Raw genomic sequence first — 27,918 nt, 5'->3', positions numbered from 1 at the left:
CAACTATTTTGACCCTTAGCCTTTCTAGCCCGTGTGAGTTCAAGGAGGTATTGAGTAGTCACTTTCTTAAATAACCACAGGCTCGAGTGGCCAGATCAAAGAACTCTTAGATCCACATGGAATGGGGCATGGCTGTCTCCTGGGCCCGGGGAGGACTGGGGTTTGGAGCTGCATATTTTGAATAGTCCTTTGTGCAGGAGTGTATGAATTCTCCATAGACCTGATGAGGATGCCCAGTTCATAGGAGAGTTGAGTTCCTGGACTACTGGCCTTTGTGGTGGTTTGGAGATGTGTGTATTTCCATCCGTTTCTTTAGCACATTCAAGGTTCTAGAAAGGAGAACCCTGTGGTTTGGAACACCAGGACACCGAACTGCATTCTTCCATATTCCCCCAGCTTTTAGGAGAAAATTCAAGGTTGGCAGGAGAAGCTCACTGAATAGTCAAAGGCAGAAAACTAATTATAAGTTACATCTTTTTATGGGGGAAAAACTGCCTTTAAACAATCTGCCTCTAAATAATCTGCTTTCCAATAATTCTAGAAAGCTATTAGATCAAAGCACATTTGAAACATAATGGCTTTTGATATTCTCTTTCCCTAAAAGTATCTTGTTGCTTATCATGAGAGTTTTTTTAGGATATACTTTAATTCAGGTGGCTGGATTGAGCTTATTTTAATAAACTCTAAACCTGTTGTTCTTTTCTCAGTTTTAAAAAGTACGTAATCAGTTTGATAACAGTATATCCTTATTTTCTCCTTTAGGTTGATTTTGAACTGGAGTCATTTTCTGAAAGGAAAGAAGAAGAGAAGGAAGAATTAATGGAATGGTGGAAGATGATGTCAGAAACTTTAAATTTTTAAAAAGCCTTCTAATTAACTGCTTTTAATCTATCTATATAATGTAGTATGATGTAATATGGCCATTTTCTTTTAGATTTTGTGCAGTTAATATTTAACATTGATTTATTTTTTAATCATTTAAATATTAATAGGCATTACTTAAAATAGACTCAAGTAAAAATATAAGAACTTGGTCTATAATGTTCATTTTCCTACATATAAGACACGGAGGACCATAGAAGAGATTTAAGTGATTTTGCCATTTTAGGTGTAGATGCAATAGTCCATGTGTTATTTGCGATACAGAACTTTTTGAGTAATTCTACCTTTAAAAGTTAGTGAGTCCTTTTAATGTAATTGGTGACAATGTCACATAATGAATGCCATCGGAAAGGTCAACAGCTGTAGCTTGAGTTGTGGGCACTCTACTGCAAGACTTAAACAGACCTGTGTAAATTGTCGTTTGTCTCTTGTGCTGACTAGCTATATAAGCATGATCTTGTTAATGCATTCTTGATGGGAAGAAAATGTAAACGTTTAGCAAGAGGTTTTTTGAAAGGAATGGAAATTGACTTCTTGCTTGTACATATCGGGGCAATACTGTTATATTATTCAGCTGGCTAACACTACTTCACAGTGTAGGGTTTCTCTTGGTTGTCGATTGTCCCAGAATTGCGTTCTGAATGAATAAAGATTAAAAAATCCCTATGATCTATATTTTAATTCTCTATGATTTTTGGTCTAGAGTTGTGGTCTTGTGATAAAAAACATATGTATTCCCTTAAGAGTGGCCTCTCATTGGTTCATCCTGGATATTTTTAAATTTATTAAGTGACTGTTGTATGCCAAGCACAGTGCAAGCTCTGTGTATATTATTTTGATGGACAAAAGGTTCTGATTCCACGGATCTTATGGACCAGTTGTGGACATAGACTTTAAATAAATATACACACAAATGAATATGTAATTAAGCATTGTGATGAGTAAAGTGACAGGAAGGACTAGTGTGTGGAGAAAGAGAATGTCAGCACAACTTAATTTAGAGTGGATGAGGGGATTCAGGCATGGCCTCTCAATGCATGTAAGCCCAGACCTAGGCTATGAGTAGGTGTGAGCAATGCAGAGTTACTGAGTGTAGGGGTGCATGTGTGTGTGCATGGTGGTGGTGGTATGGTTGAGCAATGCTCCAGGTACAGGTTTTTGATTAAATAGTGCTAACCATTGTAATAATAGACCCCCAAATATATACTGTCTTAAACACAATAGAAGTGTATTTCTTACTCAGGTACCTGTACTGGGCGGAAGACAGAAAGATGAGATAGCTTTTCTCCACCCAGTCATTCTGGGTCTCATTCTGACAGATGATCTTCCATCTTTCTACATGTGGCTGCCAGAGTTGCCTGGTGGTCATCTCCATTGCAGCCAATGGGAAAGGGGAAAGAGCACGGAGGAGCATGTGGGGAATGTCTGTATGGGCCAGGCCTGGAAGAGGTATATGTGACTTATGATCACATCATATTGTCTAGAATTGTATCCTCTGGCTATAATGACTGCAAGGGAGTCTGGGAAATGTAGTCTAGCAGCACACCTATGTAAGTGAAGAGAATATGATCTTTGGTGAGCATCTAACAGCCTCTGCCAGATAGAAGGAAGAGTAGGTGAAGATGCATTAGGGTAGGAAAGAACATGGCTTGCTGGAGGACTAGAGAAAGGACAGAATGACTGGAGCAGAGATGTGGGAGGTGGGAAGTAAAGGCCAGGAAAGTTGACAGGTACAAAATCATGCAGGACCTTATGGACCAGAATTGAGGTTATGGGATTCTGTTTTTAGAATCACTGAATGGTCTTAAGCTAGGAAAGGACATGATCTAATTTAAGTTTTAAAGGTCATTCTTGCCACTGTGTCCAGAGTAGAAGCAAGAGTAGAGACTAGTCAGGAAGCTATTGCAGGGCCCAGAATAGTGGTGACTTGGATCAGGTTGTGGCAGTAGAGATGAGAAGATGTGCGTGGTTTGTGATGTATTTCAGAGGTGGAATTGACAGGCCTTGGTGAGACACTGGATGTGGGTGATGAGGAGGCAGGTGTCACAGATGACATCATGTTTCTAACTTGACCAAATGGGTACATGGCATGTGGCATATTGGAGAAGCAGCAGATTGCAAAGGTGAGAAGAAAAAATTTCAGTATAGGAAATGTTAAGCCTGAGATGCCTATGCTTGTGATATATACAAATGGAGGTGTTGCGTGTATGGCTGCACAGTCTATGTGTGAAGCTCTAAAAGAGGCCTGGGATTGGAAATAGAGATTTGACAGTAGTTGACATATAAATAAGGTGCTATATTATTTAATTATCCAAACCAGGGCAGTTTTGAGAATGAAAGGGGCACAACTAATTTTGCCAGGATGGCAAGTACAATTCAGAACTGCCAGGGGCAACTTGGGAGTAGGCTTACCTACCTATAGATGGTATTTAAAGTCGTGAGAATGTATAAGATCCTCTAGGAAGAGCCCATAGAGTTAGAAGGAAAATAGGATCCGGACTGATCTCTGAGGAACTTCAGAATTCTGCTCCCTGTGGTTCATATCAGACAGGATAAGCTAGGCTATGCTGCAGTAAGAAGCAAAACCCTAAATCTTAGTGGTTTAATTTAGTAATTTCATGAAATGCCTATAGGTCCCTGTAACTCTCCAGGAAAGTTGTCCTGCAGTGTGTAGTGATGCACCAGGAATGTTTCAGGCTCTGCTGTGGCTCTGCTGTCTCAACATAAAGTTTCCTTAGTCTCTTGTCTTGGACGCAGGGACAGATACCTGGAGTCACTTCCGTCCACAGCTTATTGACAAGACCTCGGCGCTTAGACTCGTTGAACCAGAGCATTTGGTGAGCAACACTGTCACCACCTTAGTCTTTCCTTCTGGCCACCAACATACCTTTGCTCTTCTTTTTCCAAATATAGATTTCACCTAGCTCCTCCACAGGGGAGGCAGCTTAAAGTCACAGCAAATCAAGGCTTTGAGCTTCAGGTTTGGGATTTTTGAGGAGTCCCATGATAGCCTCTGTATGAGGTCTGCATATGGTCACTCTTGCTCCAGAAACTTGTGAACTAAAAAGAGAGGTTCTATACATCCCTCACACCCAACATACAGTGACAGAACAGAGTCAACACTCCATTCAGAATGATAAGGACTAAGAGGTGCCCAGCAATCACTGATCTGCAGCAATTCTGAAATCTTGCTGAACGGATATTTTATAGGCCTCCTCTTCAGGGGATGAAGAACGTTCCTGGATTCAGAACTGATTCTACACTCTGGGAAGCACTTCCTTCCTCATAGTTCCCCGTGGCCATGGCCTTGCCTTCTTGAACGTCTCTCTCATTCACTCAAGACCTAGGTTGACAGAGGCCCCACCTAGCATAGCTCACCATCTGGAACATGAGACCTCCCAGGTCACTGTAGCAGAGGGTAAGAGAGACCCAAGAACCAAGAACAGACTTGCCTTAGGCTGCAGGTGACACGTCAACCCTGCTCACAATTCACTGGGCAGGACTAGTCACATGGCCTTGCCTAACTGAACAGGATGCAGGAAATACTGTGGGGCAAGTAGAATGTTGGCCTCTGCCACAGGGCCATGCAGACAAATCCACCACTCATTTAACAGTTGGAAGGAAGGTGTTAATTTCACATAGTCCTACCCTTACAGCAATTTGTGATTATGATACAGGGTTTCAAAGGTCCGAACTATCCTGGTCATGGTCTCAACGTGCTCAGATTTTATCTGATGAGGAGTCTAGAATTGAGTGTTGTTGAGAAGGACTCTCCTTTCATTTGGTTAACGTTTCTATGTTGAAGGACCCCTACTGGAATGAGACTCTTGGCCTCTAAGCCATCCCTCACTCACTCTTTCCTACAGAGAAGCCAGCCACTCACTTGTTAGGTGATGACTGGTGAGCTAATTGGGTGGAACAAATCTATTAATATAAAAGGACAATAATCTTCTCTTACCCTCCCTTCCCCAGGCAGAGGCAGCTCCAGACTCTCCCCTGGGCACTGAGGGAGGCTTTGTGTGTGTGCGCTGGGATGCAGAAAGGGCTTGTAGGAGTACAGTATTAATAGGCTCTTTTGTCCACAGATCTAAGATCACTTTCTCCAATCAGTTTATCAGTAATAAAGCTGATAGTTTAACCTGTTGGTCTCCCGTGTCTTATTTTTTGGCTGGTTCTGAACTCAGGAATGGATGAATCCCTAAAACCTTTAAGAGATATAAATAATATGTTAGGTGTAGTGCTTTTGTTTTTTTTTTTCAAAAGTGAAATGGGACCAGCACCTCTTGCATTCTGAATACTGTACTTCTCTTATCTCTAGGATGATACTTACCTTTTTTGGAGGTTATGTTGCATTGTTGCCTCACATAAACTTAGCATAAATGTAAACTCTGAACTAACGTTTTTGATTTGGTTTGAAACTACAGGTTAGAGCAGACAAGAACATGGGGGATGTGAGAGCTGAGCGTTAAGCAGATCGGACTGTGAACAACAAGACCAAATTTTTTTAGGTAACGAAAATCAGAAAGGGAGAGGACTGGGCAGTTGATTTTAATGAAATAATGAACATATTTGAACTTTTTTTTCCCTCATTGACAAAATCAGACATTACTATGGGAGGAATAGCTAATCTCAACTCACATTTTGATTTTCAATTCTTCACATAAACAAAGATAAACTTGTGGAAGGGGAACTATGAACTTCGATATTCATATTTTATTTATACAACCTCTGAAATCTTTCAACAATTTGGTGTTGTGGGAGAGTAAAAACCCATCATTTTTTCCAACATATGACTCAACTTGTCTTTTCAAAATTCTCACGAGGATTGTCTTCTGTGGTTGGGATTGGATGGCATTTGGGGTGTCTGCCTCAGGAAAGTCCGACAGAATAATGTTGACTTTCAGGTCTCACTTTATGTCTGCACAACTTCCTGCTTTTGCTGTTCTTAGGTAAATATCATTCTAGGTACTTATGATGTTCTGATTCTTTATTCTTTATTTCTACTAGACAGCCAACTCAGTTATAACTTGAGTTTGTAGCGTAGTGTAGTACATGCCTTTAGTTTCATATGATTAATTTAAATCATTGCAAATTCCCTGAGAATCAGTGTTTTTAAAAACAGAGCAAAACTTAGTTGGGTTAAGGGTCCTCAGTGCAACCCAGGCAGATATTGAAATAGTCTGCAATGGCTGAGAAAAGAAAAATCAGCTTGATGAAGCTTCTAGGAAATGTTTATGATGCCAAGGGCCACAAGGCTGGTTTTATATTGCTTTACTTTTTTCTGCCTCTTCTGGTTTTTAAACTATCTTAGCTCTTTTCCCCCTTTCCCTTCCTTTTCCTTTCTCCATTCTTCTGTTTTGATGTTTCACTCATCAGTTACCAAATGCTCATCCTGTGGTCTCTCCCGGAGAGCCAAATAGCACATCTCCATGGTCCATGGCCATGGCCACTGGTCATCGTAGTCATCATCATTGCATCACTAGTGTCCTCACCACTACTGAGCATGTATTTGTGCCACACTCTGTGCCAGGCACTTTGAAATGCCATATTTTGAAACCCCACTGCAGCACTGTAAGATAGAAGTGTCGCAGCATTTTTATTTAACAGATGAAGAAACAGATGCAGAACTTAAATTCCTCACCTCGCGCAGCTGGTAAATGACAGACCAACATTAAAACTCCTAATTGCTTGACCCTGAGCCTGTCCTGTTTCCTCATTTCTCTAGCATGACCCAGAAAGAGCTGTATTCTTCTTGATTAAACATTGTTTTATTCTTTTGATTACTTCACATATGCTGATTGCTATGCTTAGGGTTTCTGGGGAGTATTTATTACCTACTCTGAAAGAAACCCTTTAAAGATAATTTTAAAACATTTTGCAAATAAATACAATAAGCTCCTGTTTTATAGTTTCTTGCTACATGGAATTAGTGTGAATCAGTTTGTTCCATCAAGTTCCCTGTGGACATGGTGATGTTTGGCCCTGACATGAATGCCATAGAGAGATGCGTTTCAGGATTTACCAGGACATGTCAGTAACTGACAGCAAAGCAGGGCCGGTGAGGAAAGGAGAGCTTGGCACCAGTACTGCCCCCTATTGCCCCCTCCCTCCGAGGAGGCAGGGATTCCTGGGCAGCTGACCAACTGCAGGCTCTGGTTGCAGAAGTTGTCTGGAGGTTGTAGTCAGGGCAAGCTACAGCAGGAGTGGATGGGAGGGTGTAAAATGAAATGCTAAGGGCCCTAAAATCCAGTAAAAATTGATGTAGACAACACTTCAATGATGGGATGAAGGGATCAAGACCCTTAGTGTTAAGGCAGCTCTCCACGCAGAGGGAGGCTTCTGCTCGTGGACAAAGTTCCCAGTCGGTTTACAATCCTAGGAGGAAGGCTGGCAAGGGGGCACCTCCGATGCACATATTAAATGAATTAATGTGTGTAATGCATTTTGAAAACAGCCTGGCATGTAGCAAGTGCTCAAGAATGTAATTATTGCTATTATTATTCAACAATGTGTTATTATTACTCGAAGATGTGTTATTATTTTTATTACTACTGCTGTTATTGCAAGGTAGGTTATGAGATTTGGTACTGAAATCTGGGACCATGGAAGAAACCTGGGTAAAAGACCCAGAGGTGGGACCAGTGCTTGGAAATGAGGTGAAAACCTAGTTATCAGAACTGCAATGGTGTAATATCGAGATGGAGATAAGACCCTTGGAACTGCTTAAATATCCCTCTGTTAGATCAGGATCAGTCCAGGCAGCTGAAGTTGACTTGAGTCTGACGGTGGTACCAGTGGGCAGCAAAGGGAAAAAGGTGTGGGCCTCATACAAAAGGGTCTTCTTCCTTTTTTTAAATTTTATTGTAGAGTGTCTAGTTTATTATGAAAGGGTTCTCCCAGTATGTACACAGGAACCCAACTATCAGTTTATATTGCCCACCCCACCCCCACCGACATGCCAGCAACAGCAGGGTTCCTTCGTGGTACCTAGAAGAACCGCAGAACTGCTGGGGTGAAAACATCATCGATGTTTTAAAGTACCTGTGAAACAGATGCAATGTTTAAAGTGTTTTTAAAGTACCCTGTGTTGTGTACTTTGCACACTCTGAGGCAGTGTGATAAGGCTCTCAACACAGCGGCCTATCCAGGGAAGGTCATCCACCAAATGCATTCTTCCAGAGCTAAGAGAGACTCTCACTACACATGAGGATACTGAGACCCAAACCCCAAAAGCCAGAGCTAGGGTCCAGGGCACTGGTTCTTCTACAGCACCAGCGGGACACATCAGAATGACTGGGAAGCTTTCAACACTACACCTACAGGGCCCCACTCGGAGTCAGAGGGTTTGGAGACACTGTGACCAGGTGCAGAGGAGTGAATGCTCAGAGAGCAGGGACGCAGGTGGTCGTCATTCCTTGCCCTCCTTTTTTCACAGTTGTGTATAACCAGATACATATAAAAACATACAGTTCACTTTTATTTATAATCAAATGGGCGCTATGCTTTCAAGTGCCTAATTCCCACTTTAAAACTTCATGCTGGATGCTGGTGGCAAGCCAAGATACTACATTTTTATGCATTAAATCCCACACTGGGCTTCAGGAGACAGACTATAAGAGAAAATAACTCACCATCATCCCCCTTTGCCATGAGACCGGTAGCTCTGGTCTGCCAGGTATTGATAAGAGAAGGCAGCAAATCGGTGGACAAAACTCTTGTGGGAGAGACGCCTGGCTGAAATGCCAGACCCCACCCCAGAGGGAAACTGGCCTCTCTTAATCTAGAGTTATTCTCGGACCAGCATGGACAGCACCTAACCAACCATCTGCTACAATGGAAAGCATCAACTGACACCCGTCCTTAGAAGCAAAATCAGGTGAGGGTGAAAGTTTTCTTTGCAAAACAAACATGGCAGTGTATACAGTGTATACAGCTTATCCTCCAGCAAGGCTAAGTTGAGGGGACTTGAGTATCAAGGACAAAGAATTTAAGCCATTGATCAGGGTGCCACTGGGACTAGAATAAGAGGTGTCACTATAAATTCCCTACAACAAAAAGGGGTCTAGAGCTTGATAAGGTTACGACAAAGGTCTACTTTTTCGTGACAGCTCAGCCAGCTTTTCCCTGATGTGCTGCAGAGAAACCTCATCTCTTTTCAGCTTTGCTCGCTTTAGCGCTTCCTGGTAGATCTCTTCTGCTTGTGCATATTGTTCTCTGTGCGTCAGGGCCGCAGCCAGATTACTGAGCAGCACGTGGAGCTCAGGGTGCTCCACCTGTCTCGCCAGGTCTGACGCCCTCTGCGCGCGAACACGAGCCTCGTCAGAGCGGCCCTGCGCATCCAGGGTGGTGGCCAGGTCACTCAGCAGCACCATGGTCTGTGGGTGTCTTTCTCGTAGTATTTCTTCAGAAATCTGCAAAGCTTTTTCATTCATCCTTTGAGCCTGTGATGGCTGCTTGGAGAACAGAAGGTAGCGGGCATAGGTGTCTAGGCACATGCCCAAGAGGAGGTGGGTGTTGGCTTTCTCTTCCACTGACAAAGTGTCTTCCGATAATTCCTTTTCTCTTTCAATTTTTTCCTCTAGAGTTGAAATGCAGAATTCATAACCAGCAAGAGTCAACTCCTATCTATTCTGAGCAGCATAAATAGTGGCCGGCTTTAGAGAGATTTCTATTATTGCATTGTCTTCCTGTTCCATGGCCCTTCTAAGCAGGTAACTCATTGTTGGTTTAAAAAGTTTTTCCGCCCAATCGTAAGTGTAAGTGATGGCCTTCTTGTTATCACTCTTATAGGCAAGAAGAAGAGCATCACGCCAAATTAGCTCTGCCTCTGCTGGCTCACCTTTCATGATGTGCAACTGCCAGCAGCGGCAGCAGGCCCGGGCCCCTCGGCTCGGCGGCTCGTACACCGCGGGAGCCGGGCCTCCTGCCGGCCCCAGCCCCGGCCCCGCCGCCCCGTCGCAACTGGTACCAAAAGGGTCTTCTTTAGTAATATTTTTAGTGTCAACTATAGCAGTATTTGAATAACTTAAAATGATCTAAAATAATTATTCGTATTTTTTCTACTCATTTCTGTGTTTAATCAGCAACCATTTAATATTAAGGCCAGAATGATACAATGAAAAAGAGCAATAAAACCATAATGAATTTATACTTCAAGATTTGTGAGGTTAGTGTCCAACCTCCGCTGTGAAAACTTGGTGTTTCTGAAATGTCATCAGCTAAACATCCATGTGGCGAGTACAGTGGTGGAAGATGGTAGGACACGGGGTTACTGGGCATGGGTGTCTATACTGAGGTATCTGGTATCTGTTGGAAAGATGGTGATGTGAGAGAGGAAGGTGCATGACGTCAGGTGAGCAGCCTCCCCTTGAACAAAGGTGTCCCAACATCGACCCACAAATACAATCAGAGCCTGATCAACAGCAAGCAATCCATCTGACACATTTAGAAAACCTACGGGGAAGAAAACACTGATGAAATAATAGACACAAATAAACCTGCCCATTTTACTATATAAACACTTAAAATGTACCTACTGCAATTGCTGTAGAAGTGGAAGAAATACAGTCTTTTTCTCATATGTCTTTCCTATATGATTTTTCAGAATTAAACTGTAACTGGCTCTGTGTCTTAAAATTGATCTGGCCGAAAACCTATTCATGGACTTAAAAAAACTGACTAGTGAATATTTAATGAATTTCTAAGAAATCACTAATTGATTACAATAAAACAAAGCATAACACATGTACAAAATATGTGAACAATGATACAATGACTTTTTGAATAGCTTAATCAGTGGATGAGTTAGTCAAATTTCATGAGTTTGAATATCATAATAATGCATTCTCGTTGTCTTGATTAGATGACTTAACGATTTTCCAATGAACATTCTGGCTAAAACTGCTGTTTCTTCTCACATTTTACACTAATATTTATTCTAGAAATTCCTGAAAAATCAGCCCTGACACCACCAGGCCCACTTCCATCCCTGCCCTTGCAATGAAACAGTCTACAAGCAGCTGGCCACAGTCATTTGCCCACAGCTACCCTCCAGAAACTTCCCTGCAGATTTTCCTTTGTGTTTATTTTAAACCTTAAATTTGAAGAGCAAGATGGTGAGGAAAACATATTGAGCCTGACCAGGGCTCCGTGCAGTTGTTGGAGTCCTGGCTCATCTGGTCACGCGAAATACGGCTGTGGGATTTGGAGTCTGGTCAGGGAAGATTAAAGCTGCGGTGGTGCAGCATTCTTCACTTTAAACCTAAATATACTTCCCTGTGCACTAAATACACAGAGGTATTTCAAAGCCAAGTGTGTGTGTAATTAAAGTAAGAAAGCACCAGCTGTGTGTGTCCACCTCAAGGTCCGGCCACATGTGCTCTTTCAGTCTGCAGGAGGCACCGACAGACAGGCAGAGCTGACAGGCAGATGTGGAAAAGGGATTAGGTGCTGGAGTTTTGGCTGAGTCCTTTGCCAAGTGAATGGTCCTGCAGGCTCCTGCCCGCACAAACCTGGTCATGGTATCTCTTCTTCCTTTGATTCACCCACACAGAAATGAGAATGCGGCCCCCCCCGGCAACCAGAGCACGAGATAACATAAACTCCAGCTTCGTATCTGGGGCAGCTGTGAGCCTCCATAAATTGTATGTGGCCTACATGGACAGATTCTTTGGGATTATACCTAAACAAAGAAATGGAAAAGCAGAAAGTTATTTTTTCCCCACTTAGGAGTCATTTTGAAACCTGGTATCATTATTTTTGAGTTTTTGCAACATAAAACATGCACCCATTTCTTTCGCATTTCTACTTATCTGTTTTCCTGATCACGTCTGTCTCAGGCACATTTTATCTGTCATGAGTCTCCATAACGTCCCTTCGCCCTTGTCTTTCTGTCTCTTCTGCCGCCTCTATCCTTACCCCCCGGCACTCTCCCCCTCTGCCCCTCTGGACCTCTCTGGGTCACGACTGCATTTAGCCAAGAAAGGGCTGAGGTCAAGCAGCCTAGGTGTCTCCTTCCTCCTCCTTCCCACAGGCCCTCCCTCTGGGAGGGGCCATCCTCAGTCTCAGCCTTTTTCTGGCAGCTTGCCCTCTAGAGGACCCCATGGATCTTCTCACAACCTCTAACTCCAGCCCTGACCCTGGGAGCCCAGATCCTAATTCTGGAATGTGCCTGGCTTATCTGCAATCAGATCCCTGAGTGAAACAGAAATTTAGTAGAGAATTAAGTTGCTTCCTTCGCTATTGACAATGTGAGAGACTGCAACCTGACTAACTTAACACTGGGAAAAATGAGCTCGAAAGATGAGGCATCATGGTGGGGAGAGAGAGCCCTGGGCTCTGCTCAGGAGACCTCACTGAATGATAGGTGGGGGGGGGGGGGGGGGGGCTTGGCACCTTCCGGAAGCTCAGTCTCCTCATATTAACTAGAAGACAGTATAGTTGTTATTAAGATATTTATTGAAGTTCTTTTCCTGATAATCCCATAAGCCTACAAATAGGAAATTCTCTATAGAATGTAAGGGTAGGTAAACATGGAAGACACACTAAAATCTTTAGGTTGTGGTATTATGTTTTGGTTAAAATGTACCACGGCTCAGACATAGCTTTGTAAGGGCCAATAAAATCTGGCCATAAAAAAGTTATGGCTCCTAAGTGTCGGTAACATTGACTTCCTGAGCAAGACAAGCAGTCAGGTCCTTAGACACATTCCCTCCACCACACACCCCTCACAGAGGGGATCTCAGGAATGTAAAGAAGCCCAGAGTCCGGTGTAGCAGCTTTAGGGGGAGAGGAATCGGTGAAAACTGGTGCTATAATGAAGGGAAAGGGCAAGGCAGGGAGGTGACAGACTCCGTGCTGCAGCTGGTGTCAAACTGGGAGATGGTGCTCTGGGTCCAGCTCCGTGCTCCTGACACAGGAAGTATCTCTCTCTCCATCTCCATCTCCATCACTGTGTCAGCTATGCCCAGGAGCTGTTAGCACAGAGCCCTGAGAGGATCCTGTCCTGGAACCAGAGATGTGAGAGAAGAGGACAGGTAGGCAGATGGTGCCACTTCTATCTTTGTCTACTCTCTATTATTAAATAGACCTGTTTCTTTTTCATTTTTTAGAATCTTGCGTTAAGAATGCCCAATTCTTAGAGAGAGCTGAAATGAGCTGTCTTTAAACTTCTCACCATAGCTTAGAGGGCATTTAAAAATAGTTTTCCTGTTACTTGTCAGAATAGTGTTGAAGAACAAATGAGATTATGAGATTAATGAGATTATAGCTACTGTGCTATTATATTGATACATGTGAGATCCTGATGACGTATATTTCCATATACGCATGTGTGCCAAGTAAGAGCTAAACAGTTAAGATGCTGTGGGTGGAAATTGTGCATAACTGTTCGGGAAAAAAGTATTTCTGAATTTTAAAAGGGATATTATTAATTTTTTCTTGCAGTAGGTTGTTTTGCTAAAAGACAAAAGCAAGTATGTAACAGCAGCCAAGTGATAAAAAAGACACTCTGGCTCCAGCTGCTTTTGGTAATCTGCAGCCACAAATATTCTTCATGGTATAATGCTCTTAGTAGAGTTCAGACAGATCATGCAAATTTTTAGTTTTAAAATATTGCCATTTATGTGAACTTGTGATGTTTTTTGAATGTCAGACTTTGTCATGGTCTTGCAACTCTTTTTTTCCCTTTCCTTTAAAGACCATCATTTTGGAGACAAGAAGGGGGCTAGAGGATGAGGGTCAGCCAGTGACTAATCTCGCAGGATGCGACATAACCCTAAACAACAGCAGCCCCCACTGCTATTCTGCAGCATTCGGTGCCTCGTGTTTGCTGGAAGTCAAACGTCAGAGGAGGTTCCTCACACTCATTCTTTTCATTTTCCTCAATACACTTCCATACTGCTGACGGTCGGTGAAAAGTTCTTGGCACAGGGCTTGGGTAAGTGCTCAACAAATGCTACGTGTTAAGTCTGCTTCTGGTTTATTCTGCACCCTTTGAACGGTGAATTACTGGATGTGAGAGAGAGAGCATCACAGTCTGTCAGGAAAACAAGCCCCGCTGGGTGCCCAAGGTCTAGAATAAATTAAGATGGGAGAGAACGAACTCAGGTTGTATGAGAGAATGAGGGCAAAGGACAAACATCCCTGTCCTCTTGCCCCAATAAATGTTGGGTTTCTTTGGAATCCCCTTTGAGATAACCCCAGGCATTCCTGCCCTCTGAGCTCAAAGACCATCAGGGCCTGGATGGCAGGGTGGGTGGATGATGCAAATCACATGTGAAATAAGGGGCAACAGAGTGGTGGACTTGGTGCCAGGATGAGACCTGGGATGTTTCACAGGTGTTTTTAAAGCTGTTGGAGAGAGACTTTGGTAAGAGAAGTGACTGCTCTTCATCAGGTTTTTGTTGCAGATGAATTAGGTAGAACCTCCCGCAGGGCCTCTGCAGCCCAGTGGGGACACTAACTGCAGTCACCTCCTCAGGTGTCCACCCCTGCGAAGGCCCAAAGCACGGGGAGTCCGGGCAAGGGCACTGGCTCTGGGGAAGGACAGCTCTGGGTTCCAGTCCAGGCTCAGCCACTTAGAAACTGTGTGATGTTTGGTAAGTTATTTAATCTCTCAGGGACTTAGTTTCATAATCCAAAACCAAATAAGAATACCTCCTTTGCCTGGTTTTTATGAGGATTACTTGAGATAAAGTATACAAAACCTCTGCTTATAGAGAATGAGCCACATCTTTTTCCTGGACAAGTTCATGATTTAGGGAAAGTAGCCTTCCACCTTTTTAAAAGACCTATGATAAGTTAAAACAAACTTAAATAAGGTTACCAAACCATGTAACCAGCTTAATTTGCATAAAAACAATAGAAATGTTTCTTAGACACATTACTGAGCAGTGAAAAATCCAAGATTGTTCTGGCCAAATTAAGGAAAAAACAGAGTCTGGGGATGTTTTTCATTTTAGGTATGAAATAAGGAAATGGCAAAGGAAGCCTGAGGCTGTCTTAGCGACGATCGTTCAAGGAAAGCAAGACTTCCATTAGCATTTAGCTGCAGGTTAATATGTTTTGGTGAGAGAGGATTTTGGGTTAGTTTTAGAATTTTTGTCTAAGATCAGCAATTCATTTTTCCAGAGATCGCATGGAGTCAGGTAATGTCAAAACAGAGAAAACACAGAAGTGAGATGAGAGGGTTATTCTGGACCAAAATATTGGTGGGGTGCATGGTCCCCAAGACTCAGGTAGTAGCAGTTGTAATAATACTCATGTTGATAATAATGATGATGATAATAATAGTTGTAGTTGGCATTATCGGGGAAGTTACCGTGCAACAGGGAACAGGTCAAACACATTTCCTGCCTTTGCTCCTTTACTCTCCCTAACAACACTCGGTACTATTTTTGATCCCTATTTCACAGATGGGGAAACCAAAGCACGGTTAGAAACGCTGTCAGTGAACAAGTGAGAGGGGGACTGGGGAGCCTGCATTTGTAGCTCCTGGTGAGAAGCGTCGTCTGGCATCTCTGAGATTATGGCTTCTGATAAACTTCATAGGGTTAAAACGGATTTGTTCACTGTTAATGCACTGACAAATTATTTTCCCACCTCACATTCCTGCAATATTCCTGTGGCTCAGGGCTTCTCAACCTCAACACTGTTGACGTTTTGCAACAGATAGTTCTCTGTGATGGGGGCTGACCTGGCAGCTGTGGGGTGCTTAACCGCCTCTGTGCACTAGATATGAGCAACGCCTCTAATTGTGACCACCAAAAATGTCCCCAGACATTGCTAAATGGCTCAAGGTGTGTGTGTGTGTGTGTGTGTGTGTGTGTGTGTGTGTGGTTGGGAGGGGGGTGATAATAGCCCTTGGCTGAGGACCACTGCTTTAGAGTATTTAGAAACGCTTCTAGCATAATCCCACAAATGTCATATATAGGTTAGTTATAGGAAAATTTGCATTGCCCAGGAACTGGTCATCTAGAATGGTCAGCACTACAGAATTCATGAACACTAGTGAGCCCACTGCCCTTTTCTTTTAAAACCACAACTCGTCTTCCTTTGCAGGAGCATTGCTGCTGGAATATTCTTTCATGTGTCATATTTTGTCTGAAACACAGGAACATTTGATGCTAATACAGGATCTATATATCATCTATTGTATACGAGGTCTATTAGTTTTCTGTGGCTGCTGTGATAAATTACCTCAAATTTGGGTGGCTTAAATAAATTTATTGTTTCACAGTTCTGGGGACTGGAAGTCCAAAATCAAGGGAGAAGCAGGGCCTTGGTCTCTTCAAAGCCTCTAGGGGAGGACCTTGTCTTGCCTCTTCCACCTTCTGTTGGTGGCTGGCCGTCCTTGGCACGTTTTGGTTTGTAGGTGCATCTCTCCAGTCTGCTCTGTAGCTGCATAGCATAATCCCCGGTCTGGTTCCAATTTTTCCTTCTAAGAACACCAGTCATTGGATTAGGGCCACCCTATCCAGTATGACCTCAATCTGCAAAGACCCTATTTCCAAATAAGGTCACATTTATGGGTATCAGGAATTAGAACTTGAATGGATCTTTTCTGGGGACAAAATTCCACCCACAGCACATGGTGTATTCCCACATAGTATAGAATGCGTATTGACTAGTTTTGTTTCTCCTTCCAGACCCACTTGCAATTTTTCATGCTCTGTTCTGGGCTGCATCCACCAGCTCCTTGGTCTTCAGACTTGTGACTGAGTGACGCCAGGGGAAGGCCTCAGCAAAAGATGGGTGGTCAGGAGGAATGCGTTAATTCCCTGGGCTACCTCCCTGCCCTGACGCTGTGGGCTGGCTGAGCTGCTCTGTCAAAGCCCACAGCTCCTGTCAGATGGCCCTCTTGGTATATCTGCTGTCTCCAGTGCCTCTCGCCTCGCCCTGGTCCCAGCATGGTAGAGAGTCGCTCAGCTGTTGGCCCTAGTGAGGCACCGTCCCTGTTTGTTTCCCTCAAGCCTATCTCCCTGGGCCAGCAAGAGTGTGCCCTCCGAGCTCTGCCAGACCCTGACATTGCAACACTGAACACAGCAATAGTTTGTCTAGAAATGATGGCCGTGCCTGCCTCTTTAAATTACAGCCCCAAACCGCATTTGAAATTCCTATTTCTTCTACCTCTTACATGAGCAGACAAAGTTTCTGACAGGTTGGCTCTGCGCCACGTCAGATGAAGACACACAGTCTTCTTCTGTTTGGTCTTTGGGGCGGATTGTGGTAAAGTCGCACTGGCCTTCGCAGGAAACAGGAACAATTGTTCCTTTCAGGAACAATGCATGTTGCTTTTTGGCTTCTGAAATCTCATCTGCCCTCAGCAGCAGCAGAGCACAGGTGAGGAAAATTCAGTGCTCTTCAGCACCGAACCATTCAGAGCTTATCAATCATTCATCAAAATGGGAAGAAATTGCATTTCTGGGCTGGCCTACAGCGTCTAGAGCCGAGTTAGGTGCCATTAAGCAGCTCTCCTTGGGGGGTAATGAGTGTCAAGGCTGGAGCGCTGTGGCTCCCTCCTTCCTTCCCACCTCTCTCCCTCCTCCCTCTGTGAATGGACAGACCTCCCAGGTACCAGGTCTGGGCTACATCTGACCCCACTCACTGAGCTTTGCAAGAGAAGTACTAGTAGTGATCATGAAAGGACGCCAATCCTGCTGATGGAAAAGGCAGTGCATGATAACTAGTCACCTTCTTTCTTCCTTCTCTCTTCATTCTCCCTAAGTTCAAAGGAAGTGGGGAGGGGGTCTGGGGCAGGAATGGGGGAGGGGAACTTTGGAAGGAAGAGAGAAGACATTATAGGTCTTGGAGAACAGAAGGTAGAGTGACGGGGTTGTGGAGATTTTGCAGCTCTGGTGGCTTACGGAGTGTTTGGTTTGAGTGCACCCTCCCTGTCCTCTTATGTCTACTTGGCTCTGTGGAGGTATGAGGTGCTGAACTGGGCCTGGTGGAAAAGAAGCAGGAACTGCCTTTTAAGACTTAAGGGAAATCCTTCCTTCCTAGTTATCCAGCCAGCTCACTGGGACAGGAAAAGAAGAGGGCTTAGGGCTCTGCCCGCTGGCTGGAGCAGGGCGTTTCTCCCAGAACTCCAAGGAGTGAGGAAGGGTGACCCAGCCCAGCATCAGGTTTCATAAACAAAAAGGTCTCAGAGTTTCTGAAAGGACAAAAACTTACATGGGACAGTATATCACCCTTATCTGTCAAAGTCCTGTATATTCTAAAAAAATTTTTGAAGCTCTTATCTTCCAATTAAGTATTTATGATTGAATAAGTGCTAAGGAGAGAGAGTATAGGAGTAAAATATCCCAAAGGCTACTTAATCAAGAAATGGAGAACACATAAAAGTACTGAGGGGAGTTGGAGGAGGAAATTCAGTGATCCGCGTACAAACTGTTCCGTTGATTTGGATGTGACCTAAAGGACACTTCCTGTGGCACATCGTTCACTTTCTTCAGCACTTTCCAGGGCTCCAGTCTCCTGGGGATAGAAGTTCCAACACCTGAGGGCTTGACTTCACCATTACCTTTGATAAACTTTGCTTAACAAGCATTTTCACATATATATGAAATCCATTTTATTTTACAACCCTGTGAGGTAGACCTGGCAGGTGTGATATCTCCATGTTTAGTTGAGAAACTTGAGGCTTAGAGAAGTTAAATGGCTTGCCCTAGATCAGAGAGCTGATGAGGGCTGGAACCAGCTCTTCTACCAGGGCTTGACCCAGTGGACTCTCCACTGTGGTGGGCTAGTTCTCCTGACAATAGAGAGTGTCTGCTCTTGAGGATATTGTGCAATGAGAATTATCAAAGAACTCTTTGGAATGTGGGGTTTGGAGGCAGGAGCTATTTACAATATTTGAGCCAGACACAGAAACTACTCTAGTTTAGCAGAAATCTCAAAGGATTCTCTAAAGTGGGATTTTTTAAATCTAGAAAATTGTTTCACCTTTTATGAATTAAGGCCTAAAAATCATAAGGTTGACATGATTATTCTCATTTTATAGATGAGAAAACTGAGTCTCAGAGATGTTAAGTAATGTGTAGTAAAGATTTTAGACTTGCGCAAAGAGAGTGCTGACCTTTGCCCTTGACTTCTGGGAGGTAATCTATATCACACCTGGTGGAATGCGTTCATTTATGGTGGGGGCTGAACACACCTGACAGTCTTAAGGTGGGAGCTGGCCATACCAAAGAGACCAACCATGTGATTTAGGGTGGGGGCAAAGTATTATTTGACCTGGATGCTGAGTTCAACCATGAGGGTAATCAATCAATCCTGTCTAAGTAATGGAGCCTCAATAAAAACTCTTAAACTGGAGACTTGCAGGAGCCTCCTGATTGGCAATACTCCGTGTACATGATCACACATGGATGCTGAGAGGGTAGCAATGTCCTGAGGACAATAGAAACTTCACATTTGGAATCCTTCCAGACTCTGCCCTTTGCATCAGTTCACTTTCTGATTTCAATATGCACCCTTGCCTTTTAATAAACCATAACCATGAATATAACAGCTTTCGATTCCGTGAGTCCTTCTCATGACTGTCATACTCGAGGCTGGTTTTGGGAATCCCCCAAACTTGCAGTTGGTGTCAAAAGTAAGGGTGGTCTTATGTGGACTTTCCCCTCTAACTTTGCAGATGGTGTCAGAGGTTTTGAGCAGACTTCGCAGCCTGCAGCACTATGCCCTTGAACTTTGCAGTTTGACTAACTCCAGGTAAGTGACCTATCCAGAGTCACCAGAGCCAGAAATGAATCTCACATACTTATAACACAAATACATAAAGCTACATATGTAATCCAAAATGCTGCTAATCATTTACTACAGTGTACCCTACCAGGAATATCCCAAATAGTGCAGAAATTGCAAAAGCATCTTGCAGTAAAAACAGTGGCAATCAGAGCATCTAGAATGTGGGAGGAATATGGAGAAGTCAGTCCACCAGGGCATGAAGCAGAGGCACTGAAAGGGAGTAGTTGGGAGATCTTGGAATTGGATCAGTTGGCATGTGGCAGCAGGTACAGTGATGACTCACATGTCCTATGCTTCGTAGATCTTCAGGCAAACTCTTAGCTGCACTTAGCCATGCTTCCATCCATCAAAAGCAGAGGTGGCTAAGCCTCTCTAGCATTTCATCCAAGAGCTGATGGGCCAAGGTACGGTCATCAGAGACTCCAGCTTTCCAAGTCCCATTTCTATAGGCTTCTGGGCTACACTAAGCCAGTGGAATGACTTATGACTTGAAAGCATCACACATAATGTTATACCGATGGTTCATCCCAGGGGACTAAGTAAGAAATTCTGAGGTATGAACTAAACTTTCTTTCTGATTCATAGGATATGTGTGTGTGTGTGTGTGTGTGTGTGTGTGTGTGTGTGTGTGTGTGTTTGCCTGTGTATCCCTCTGCCCCCTCAAGTCAAATAGGCATTGTCCAAATGTGTAGAATTCAAATAAGTTCAACACATACTCAATAAATATTAATTTGTCCAACCACTTTTTCTCCTTTTCAAAGGAAAGATTGGTTTCAATTTATGAACAGCAATGAAAGGTTAGTTCACTTATGTTGTCTTTGTTATATAGTTTATACCCAGAATTGTGTTGACACTATCTCTTGAATATATACATATTATAATATGCTCAGTGTTTCACTTTGAAATGATTTCTGCCTTATGATGTCTGTGTTATGTATTAATAATAGGCAACCTGGGGAGGCATGATAGATTTGGCACTGAGTAATTCTACCAACTAGACCTTACATAGAGTGCCCCCTTCAGGCTCCATTTTTGAACCTTTTCATTCACCAAATAATTACTTAATGTACCTCATTCAATCCTTTGACTATAAAAGAATGTCCTTACCTTTAGTGATTGAGGCTTCAGTCACACAAATATTTATTGTATGTCCCAGGAACTGAGCCAGGCATTGAGGATAAAAACACTGAACCTAACAGACCTGAATCCTGTCCTTGGGGAGCTTCTGTTCTCATGGGACACCTCCACCAAAACTCCTGTTGTTGAGTGTCTAAGCTGGCTGTGTGGCAATTTGATTAGCAGATTATAGTGTGCCAAAGTAGGATGTGAGGGACTTACAGGGAGTCTTTGCTTAAAAAAACAAGTATTAATTTAAATATCCTTCTGATTGATGGAAGACAGGTAAGAGATATATAGCCACTCTTTCCTCCTTTCCCCTCCTGTGAGATGGATTTTTTAACTCATAAATAATGAATTACAGAAAAAAATGTTTTACAGGGATATTTAAAATTAAACTATCACATTGCAAACTCTAAAATTAAAGGCTATTCTCAAGAATTTAAAAAATTTTCCCTTTGTATATGTCCATTATATGTTTCATGTGGATACCACTGGGATAAAGATACTTGCTCAAGTTCACACAGCCAGCAAGTGAGAGAGTAAAACCTCAAACCCAAACTAATTTCATTCTAAGACCAGTGTTCAATTCTCTAAACTCTGGCTGCCTTTCTACATTGCTACGCATAGTTTTAACACAGTGATTGCTATTGATATAAAACCCTGAAACTTAGTGCTATCTTGTTTTGAAACTTGCAGTGGCAAACAAGGAAAATACAAAAGATAGATTTCACTGTAAGTCTAAAATGGAGACAACCTGTTGGGGGTATAAAATATATCTCTTGTGGGTCACATTGAGACCCTTTCTACTTGTTAGCTATATATCAGCTGTTCTCAAGTCAAAGAGCAGTTCAGATAGGCCTGACACTGCTGCTTAGAATAGGAGTTTGCTTTGGAGACAACTCTTTTCTTGTTATGATAGCATTTGGCATGAAAACAATTTCTGCTGCTTTAACTTTTTACTGAATTATGTATCCAGAGGTAGTTTGACATGCAGATCCTATGAGGCCAAATACAAATCTTTGCATAGCTGTAAGATTTCAAAGAAAGCAAGCTAAAACTTTTGGAACAATTTAAGAAATTACTATAAATTTGTTTTTTATGTATCTGCTCTCTTATAATCTTATGAAGAAATAAAACAATCTCTTTAAAACTGCTTTTGGAAATTTAAAAGTTATCAAAAGAGCAGATCTGAGAATAGAGAATAGGTATCTGCTATTGAAATGGTATTAGAACATCTCATTATCCTTTTATTGAGTTTGGATTTTGTTAGCAGATTGTTACCAACTTTATCATAAAATCTATTTCTAAATGTTTTAATTGAAGAAAAACTCTGTCTTGACTTGCCAAAAAAATTACAAATTGGAAAAGAAATTGAGCAACAGATCCCACTTTTCTCAGGTGGGAATTACCCACACAGGTGTTCAGAAAAGGGGAATTTGGCATGACTATCAAATGGCCATGGGTGAAACAAACTAGAATTTCAAGTGTAGCCTGGAATTTGTAACCTACATTACTGTTGACAACATGCTTCTCTGCTCTTTGCTAGCATTATAAGAGAATAGTTTTATTGGATAAACCCAGACTATGAGGTGTGAACATACTTGTTCGGTTTTATATTCTAGTCAAATACAACTCGTAACAAAAATATGTTTATGATATATTATAACTAAGCTGTGTAATAATTAAGCACAACTAGTAAACAGTTTCCATAAATGATATAATGTGTGTTCATTTACTGAGACAAATTCCATTTCTACTTTTTCTACTCATTTTTTTTTTGATTTACTGTACTAATAATTAGTGTCATATTTCCTATTTGGTCTAATATATGTAGGTTTTAGCATCATTATGTTCATCATAATGTTCATCATCATCAAAAAAAAAAAAAGAACACAAAAAGAGAGATATTCTGGATTTCACCTGGAAAGGCAGGGGAAATTGGTTGATGTTACACAACATGGACAGTGAGGATGCTCTTTGGAACTCAGGATCCTCTGGGGAGCCTCTTAGCATTTCCATATCCATTCGTAAAAGTTTGTGGAAAATGACAGCAACAAAAGCCAGAGACTGAGGATTCAGACTCTTCTGGCATGAAGATTTGGTCATCCCATTGGTTAAGAACCTGACCAACTGAGGTCCTAGTTGAGGGTGTTAAATCTTGGAATTAGAAATGGAAGAAGGAAATTGTAAACATCAACTACAGGGCTCCCAAACCTCCCAGGTTTCTAAGTTTTAACAATTTCAACCTATTCCTTTTATTCCCTGAGTTCTGCTTCCTGCAGTGACTACACCTATGATGCTTCTTTTTATCTTTTAAAAAAAATTTTTTTTACTGGAGTATAGTTGCTACAATGTTGTGTTAGTTTCTACTGTACAGCAAAGTGAATCAGCTGTACCTGTACATATGTCCCTTCTTTTTGGATTTCCTTCCCATTTAGGTCACCACAGAGCACTGAGTAGAGTTCCCTGTGCTATACAGTAGGTTCTTATTAGTTACCTATTTTATACATAGTATCAATAGTATATATATGTCAATCCTAATCTCCCAATTCATCCCATCCCCCCCTTTCCCCCTTGGTATTCATACATTTGTCCTCCACGTCTGTGTCTCTATTTCTCCTTTGCAAGTAAGATCATCTATATGGGGATATATGTATGCATATGGGTGATTCACTTTGTTGTACAACAGAAACTAACACAGCATTGTGAAGCAATTATACCCCAATAAAGATGTGTAAAAAAATATCATGTATACAGTTTTTCTAGATTCCGCATACATGCATTAATATACGAATTTGATTTTCTCTTTCTCATTTACTTCACTCTGTATGACAGTCTCTAGGTCCAACCACATCTCTGCAAATGCCCCAATTTCACTTTTTTATGGCTGAGTAATATTCCATTATATATATAGGTACCACAACTTTTATCCATTCCTCTGCTGATGGACATTTAGGTTGCTTCCATGTCCTGGCTACTGTAAATAGTGCTGCAATGAACATTGTGGTACATGACTGGTTTTGAATTATGGTTTTCTCAGAGTATATGCCTAGCAGTGGGATTGTTGAGTCGTATGGTAGTTCTATTTTTAGTTTTTTAAGGAACCTCCATACTGTTCTCCATAGTGGTGGTATCAATTTACATTCCTACCAACAGTGCGAGAGGGTTCCCTTTTCTCCACACCCTCTCCAGCATTTATTGTTTGTAGATTTTTCGATGATGGCCATTCTGACTGGCGTGAGGTGATACCTCATTGTAGTTTTGATTTGCATTTCGCTAATAATTAGTGATGTTGAGAATCTTTTTATGTGTTTGTTGGCCATCTGTATGTGTTCTTTGGAGAAATATCTATTTAGGTCTTCCACCCATTTTTTGATTGGGTTTTTTGTTTTTTTGATACTGAGTTGCACAAGCTGTTTGTATATTTTGGAGATTAATCCTTTGTCAGTTTCTTCACTTGCAAATATTTTCTCCCATTCCGAGGGTTGACTTTTCATCTTGTTTATGGTTTCCTTTGTTGTGTAAAAGCTTTTAAGTTTCATTAGGTCCAATTTGTTTATTTTTGTTTTTATTTTCATGACTCTAGGAGGTGAGTCAAAAAAGATCTTGCTGTGATTTATGACAAAGAGTGTTCTGCCTATGTTTTCCTCTAAGAGTGTCTAACCTTACATTTAGGTCTTTAATCCATTTTGAATTTATTTTTGTGTATGGTGTTGGGGAGTGTTCTAATTTCATACTTTTACATGTAGCTGTCCAGTTTTCCCAGCACCACTTACTGAAGAGGCTGTCTTTTCTCCATTGCATATTTTTGCCTTCTTTGTTGTAGATTAATTGACCATAGGTATGTGGGTTTATCTCTGGGACTTCTATCCTGTTCCATTGATCTATATTTCTGTTTTTGTGCCAGTACCAAACTCTCTTGATTACTGTAGCTTTGTAGTATAGTCTGAAGTCAGGGAGCCTGATTCTTCCAGCTCCGTTTTTTTCTCAAGATTGCTTTGGCTATTCGGGATTTTTCTGTTTCCATACAAATTGGAAATTTTTTTGTTCTAGTTCTGTGAAAAATGCCATTGATAATTAATTGATATGAATTGCATTGAATCTGTAGATCACTTTGGGCACTATAGTCATTTTCACAATATTGATTCTTCCAATCCAAGAACATGGAATATCTCTCCACCTGTTCATGTTGTCTTTGATTTCTTTCATTAGTATCTTATAGTTTTCTGAGTATGGGTCTTTGCCTCCTTAGGTAGGTTTATTCCTAGGTATTTTATGCTTTTTGTTGCAGTGGTAAATGAGATTTTTTCCTTATTTCTCTTTCTGATCTTTCGTTGTTAGTGTATAGGAGTGCGAGAGGTTTTGGTGTATTAATTTTGCATCCCGTGACTTTACTAAGTTCACTGATTAGCTCTAGTAGTTTTCTGGCAACATCTTTAGGATTTTTTATGTGTAATATCATGTCATCTCCAAACAGTGACAGTTTTACTTCTTTTCCAATTTGGATTCCTTTTATTTCTTTTCCTTCTCTGATTGTTGTGGCTAAAACTTCCAAAATTATGTTGAATAATAGTGGTGAGAGTGGACATCCTTGTGTTGTTCCTGATCTTAGAGGGAATGCTTTCAGCTTTTCACCGTTGAGTATGATGTTAGCTGTGGGTTTGTCATACTTGGCCTTTATTATGTTGAGGTATGTTCATTCACTCTATGTCCACTTTCTGGAGAGTTTTTACCATAAATGGGTACTGAACTTTATCAAAACCTTTTCTTTTGGTATCTATTGAGATGATCATATGGTTTTTATTATTCCATTTGTTAATCTGGTGTATCACACTGACTCATTTGTGGATACTGAAAATTCCTTGCATCCCTGAGACAAATCCCATTTGATCATGGTGTATGATCCTTTAGTGTATTGTTGGATTCGGTTGGCTAGTATTTTGTTGAGGATTTTTGCATCTGTGTTCAACAGTGATATTGGTCTGTAATTTTCTTTTTTGTGTAATATCTTTGTCTGGTTTTGATATCAGGCTGATGGTGGCCTTGTAGAATGAGTTTGGGAGTGGTCCTCCCTCTGTAATTTTTTGGAAGAGTTTGAGAAGGATACGTGTTAGCTCTTCTCTAAATGTTTGATAGAATTCACCTGTGAAGCCATCTGGTCCTGGACTTTTTTTTGTTGGAAGATTTTTAATCAGTTTCAATTTAATTACTTGTGATTGGTCTGTTCATATTTTCTATTTCTTCCTGGTTCAGTCTTGGAAGGTTATACTTTTCTAAGAATTTGTTCATTTCTTGCAGGTTGTCCATTTTATTGGCATGTAGTTGCTTGTAGTAGTCTTTTATGATCCTTTGTATTTCTGCAGTGTCAGTTGTAACTTCTCCTTTTCATTTCTAATTTTATTGAGTTGAGTCCTCTCACTTTTTTTCTTGATGAGTCTGGCTAGTGGTTTATCAATTTTGTTTATCTTCTTAAAGAACCACCTTTTAGTTTTATTGATCTTTGCTGTTGTTTTCTTTGTTTCTATTTCATTTATTTCTGCTCTGATCTTTATGATTTCTTTCCTTCTACTAACTTTGGTGTTTTTTTTTTTCTTTTGCTCTTCTTTCTCTAGTTGCTTTAGGTTTAAGGTTAGGTTGTTTATTTGAGATTTTTCTTGTTTCTTGAGGTAGGATTTTATTGCTATAAACTTCCCTCTTAGAATGGCTTTTGCTGCATTCCATAGGTTTTGGGTCATCATGTTTTCATTGTCATTTGTTTCTAGGTATTTTTTGATTTCTTCAGTGATATCTTGGTTATTTAGTAGCATACTGTTTAGCCTCCATGTGTTTGTTTTTTTACAGTTTTTTTTCCTGTAATTGATTTCTAATCTCATAGCATTGTGTTCAGAAAAGAAGCTTGATAAAATTTCAATTTTCTTAAATTTTCTGAGGCTTGATTTGTGACCCAAGATGTGATCTATCCTGGAGAATGTTCTGTGTGCACTTGAGAAGAAAGTGTATCCTGCTGCTTTCGGATGGAATGTCCTATAAGTATCAATTAATTCTATCTGATCTAATGTGTCATTTAAGGCTTGTGTTTCCTTGTTGATTTTCTCTTTGGATGATCTATCCATTGGTGTAAGTGGAGTGTTGAAGTCCCCCACTATATTGTGTTACTGTCGATTTCACTTTTTATAGGTGTTAGCATTTGCCTTGTGTACTGAGTTGCTCCTATGTTGGGTGCATAGATATTTACAATTGTTATATCTTCTTCTTGGATTGATCCCTTGATCATTATGTAGTGTCTTTCCTTGTCTCTTATAACAGTATTTATTTTAAAGTCTATTTTCTCTGATATGGGTAATGCTACTCCAGCTTTCTTTTGATTTTAATTTGCATGGAGTATTTTTTCCATCCCCTCACTTTCAGTCTGTATGTGTCCCTAGGTCTGAAGTGGGTCTCCTGTAGACAGCATATATATGGGTCTTGTTTTTGTATCCATTCAACCAGTCTATGTCTTTTGGTTGGAGCATTTAATCCATTTACATTTAAGGTAATTATCAATATGTATGTTCCTATTACCATTTTCTTAATTGTTTTGGGTTTGTTTTTGTAGGTCTTTTTCTCCTCTTGTGTTTCCCACCTAGAGAAGTTCTTTTAGCATTTGTTGTAAAGCTGGTTTGGTGGTGCTTAACTCTCTTAGTTTTTGGTTGTCTGTAAAGCTGTTGATTTCTTCATCCTTGCTGGGTAGAGTAATCTTGGTTGTAGGTTTTTCCCTTTCATCACTTTAAATATGTCCTATTACTCCCTTCTGGCCTGCAGGTTTTCTGCTGAAAAATCAGCTGATAACCTTATGGGGATTTCCTTGTATGTTATTTGTTGATTTTCCTTTGCAGCTTTTAATATTTTTCCTTTGTATTTAATTTCTGTTAGTTTGATTAATATGTGTCTTGGCATGTTTTTCCTTGGATTTATCCCGTATGGGACTCTCTGCACTTCCTGGACTTGAATGACTATTTCCTTTCCCATGTTAGGGACGTTTTCGACTATAATTTGTTCAAATGTTTTCTCAGGCCCTTTCCCCTTCTCTTCTTCCTCTGGAACCCCTATAATTTGAATGTTGGTGCATTTAATGTTGTCCTATAGGTTTCTGAGGCTGTCCTCATCATTTCTTTTCATTCTGTT

At 41.2% G+C, this 27,918-nt stretch overlaps 1 protein-coding gene and 1 pseudogene across 2 annotated transcripts in view; one reads left to right on the top strand and one right to left on the bottom strand.

Moving 5' to 3' along the window:
- The window catches only part of CPE (carboxypeptidase E), a 108,999-nt gene extending 107,448 nt beyond the window's left edge, over positions 1 to 1,551 (top strand). Inside the window, exon 9 of the mRNA XM_082463649.1 lies at positions 763 to 1,551. Coding sequence (XP_082319775.1) covers positions 763 to 861 — 99 coding nt within the window. The 3' untranslated portion in view covers positions 862 to 1,551. The remainder of the gene's footprint in view (positions 1 to 762) is intronic.
- Positions 1,414 to 27,918, bottom strand: LOC309661707 (tetratricopeptide repeat protein 19, mitochondrial pseudogene; annotated as a pseudogene). The gene has a single exon. The product of its transcript is annotated as a tetratricopeptide repeat protein 19, mitochondrial pseudogene (transcript).

Source organism: Balaenoptera physalus (genome assembly GCF_965194825.1).
Source record: "Balaenoptera physalus genome assembly, chromosome: 5".
Classification (NCBI taxonomy): domain Eukaryota; kingdom Metazoa; phylum Chordata; class Mammalia; order Artiodactyla; family Balaenopteridae; genus Balaenoptera; species Balaenoptera physalus.
The sequence above is the reverse complement of the archived record's forward strand: the minus strand, read 5'-3'. Positions and strand labels throughout refer to the sequence as shown.